Raw genomic sequence first — 2,016 nt, 5'->3', positions numbered from 1 at the left:
CTCACCTCACCCCGCCCCACCCCTCTTCAGCCCAGCCCTGTTTGGTGCACCTCAGCTCAGCTCAGCCCAGTAAGCCCAGCTCAACCCAGCCCAGCCTAGCTCAACCCAGCCCAGCCCAGCCCAGCCCAGCCTAGCTCAGCCCAGCCCTGTTTGGTGCACCTCAGCTCAGCTCAGCCCAGTAAACTCAGCTCAGCCCAGCCCAGCCCAGCCCAGCCCCGTTTGGTGCACCTCAGCTCAGCTCAGCCCAGCCCAGCCCAGCTCAACCCAGCCCAGCTCTTCTTAGTGCTACCCCCAGCAGTTAGACCAACTCATCCTGGTATGCAGGCCGATTTGGCCGGCCCATATTGGCCAGAACACTGGCCTTGTGTGGGGTTTGGTAGAGGCCTGTTCCCTTCTTCATTCCCAGATCTGTCTTTTTATCCATATGCAGCCCAGCCTGGGCGTCTGAGCCCTCCTTGTCCTCCTGAGCCTTGAGCCCAGTGCAGCCCAGCCCAGCCCAGCTCTCTGCACATGTCGACCCTTGCCTCCTCCAGGTCAGCTGTAGGCCGTTCGTAGGTCCCTGTGCTTCCACCCAGGGAAGGGGCAGCAGAAGGATGTGAGTGGCCAAGATGCTCGGTCCTCACTGGGTGGTCATCCTGGAGTCCCCACCCCAATAGCGGTCCCCTCCCTGCTGGAGACCAGCCGTTTGCTGTGTGCTGGCAGCCAGGATACCTGAAGTGTAGTCCTGGCAGGTACCTGAGGTTTGGCCTGCCCCGCCTGAGCCATCTGCTGGTCCCTGGATTATTAGTCACTATTGTTGCTATTTTTAGTCCAGACAATAGGCCTGGGGGGAGGGGAGCTCTGCCTCAGTGCTCTCGCTAGCGGAGGGGTGGGAATCCCCGGGGCCTCTGCAGCCCTGAAGTTCCCTTTTCTCTCTTCCTGGGAAATTGACTGGACAGGTAAGGCCCTCTTGCTGCAACTGTATACGTGTGTGTTGGGTGAGGCATTGTCCCCTTTGCAGCCACGTCCCTAGGCCTCCCTGGCCCAGCTCTTGGGTTCTCACTTCAATGCCACGTGCAGACTCGTGGCCCCAGGCAGCAAGTGCTGGCCACCACTTGGCCTGCTTCCTCGTTCCTGGTGCTCTGAGAGGAACTGGGTCCTGGGCATCGCTGTGTGTTCCTATCAGCCCTGTGAGGAGAACGTGGTGTGTTTTATGCAGAAGTGAGGGATGCTGAGGGATGGCCTGCATAGGCCTCGTGCTGGAGGTGGGGATATGGGGCCTCCTGTGTCGCAAAGGGCAGACCCTGTGGCAGATGGCATCCTTCCCTGTGGTGACATCCCAGTTGCCAGGCTGCAGCCTTGGCCCCCATCTGGTCACTGTGCTGAGGGGGTGAGAAGAGACAGAGCACAGCAGGGCTGGATTGGGCAGCCTGGCCAGTGAGGTGGTGGGAGCCATGTGGTGGGTAGCTGGTGGTCCTGCAAGACCACTGCAACTGGTAGGGCAGGTGCCACGTCTGTGCTCTGGGGCCTGATAGGGCGGCCCCGGGCATGGCTCTCCTGGAGGTGCACCCGCCCTGGCCCTCCCAGTGCTCCGCTCGGTGGTGCTGAGTCTGGCCCGTCTGCACACTGTGGCAGTGTGTGCTGGGAGTCCCTGGAGGCTATGGAACCTGTGGAAAATGGTAGCCCACGTTGCCAGCCTCAGGGAGGGAGACCCAGGGTGCCAGGGCGGAGGGCCCTGCCCAGTCTGGAGCACATGTAAAGCCCCCGGTGTGGGCTGTGGGCTGCAGGCGGCTAGGCAGCATTGGCCTCCCCTCCCAGCAGATGGGCCCAGGCTACCTATCCTCAGCCCCCGGGACAGATGCCATGTGGGATGCTAGGGGCTTGTAGGGTTCCTTGGAGTAGCCCGCATTCTGAGAAACACTGCAGGGGGTCCTCTAGCCTGGGTTAGAGGGCAGGCCCTAATCCCACCTGGTGAGAGGGGCCAAGGCTTCACCCCTCCTGACCTACCTGGTGCCTTCCCGTTCCTTCTCTCCTTCC

The 2,016-nt window shown here is 62.0% G+C and overlaps 1 gene segment (V, D, J or C); it reads right to left on the bottom strand.

Moving 5' to 3' along the window:
- The window catches only part of LOC102478849 (immunoglobulin heavy constant epsilon-like), an 8,790-nt gene that overhangs the window by 4,526 nt on the left and 2,248 nt on the right, over positions 1 to 2,016 (bottom strand). The window contains 1 exon segment of the C gene segment in view: positions 712 to 775. Within this exon segment, the coding sequence occupies positions 712 to 775 (64 nt within the window).

Source organism: Tupaia chinensis, unplaced genomic scaffold, assembly GCF_000334495.1.
Source record: "Tupaia chinensis unplaced genomic scaffold, TupChi_1.0 Scaffold143596_1, whole genome shotgun sequence".
NCBI lineage: Eukaryota > Metazoa > Chordata > Mammalia > Scandentia > Tupaiidae > Tupaia > Tupaia belangeri.
The sequence above is the reverse complement of the archived record's forward strand: the minus strand, read 5'-3'. Positions and strand labels throughout refer to the sequence as shown.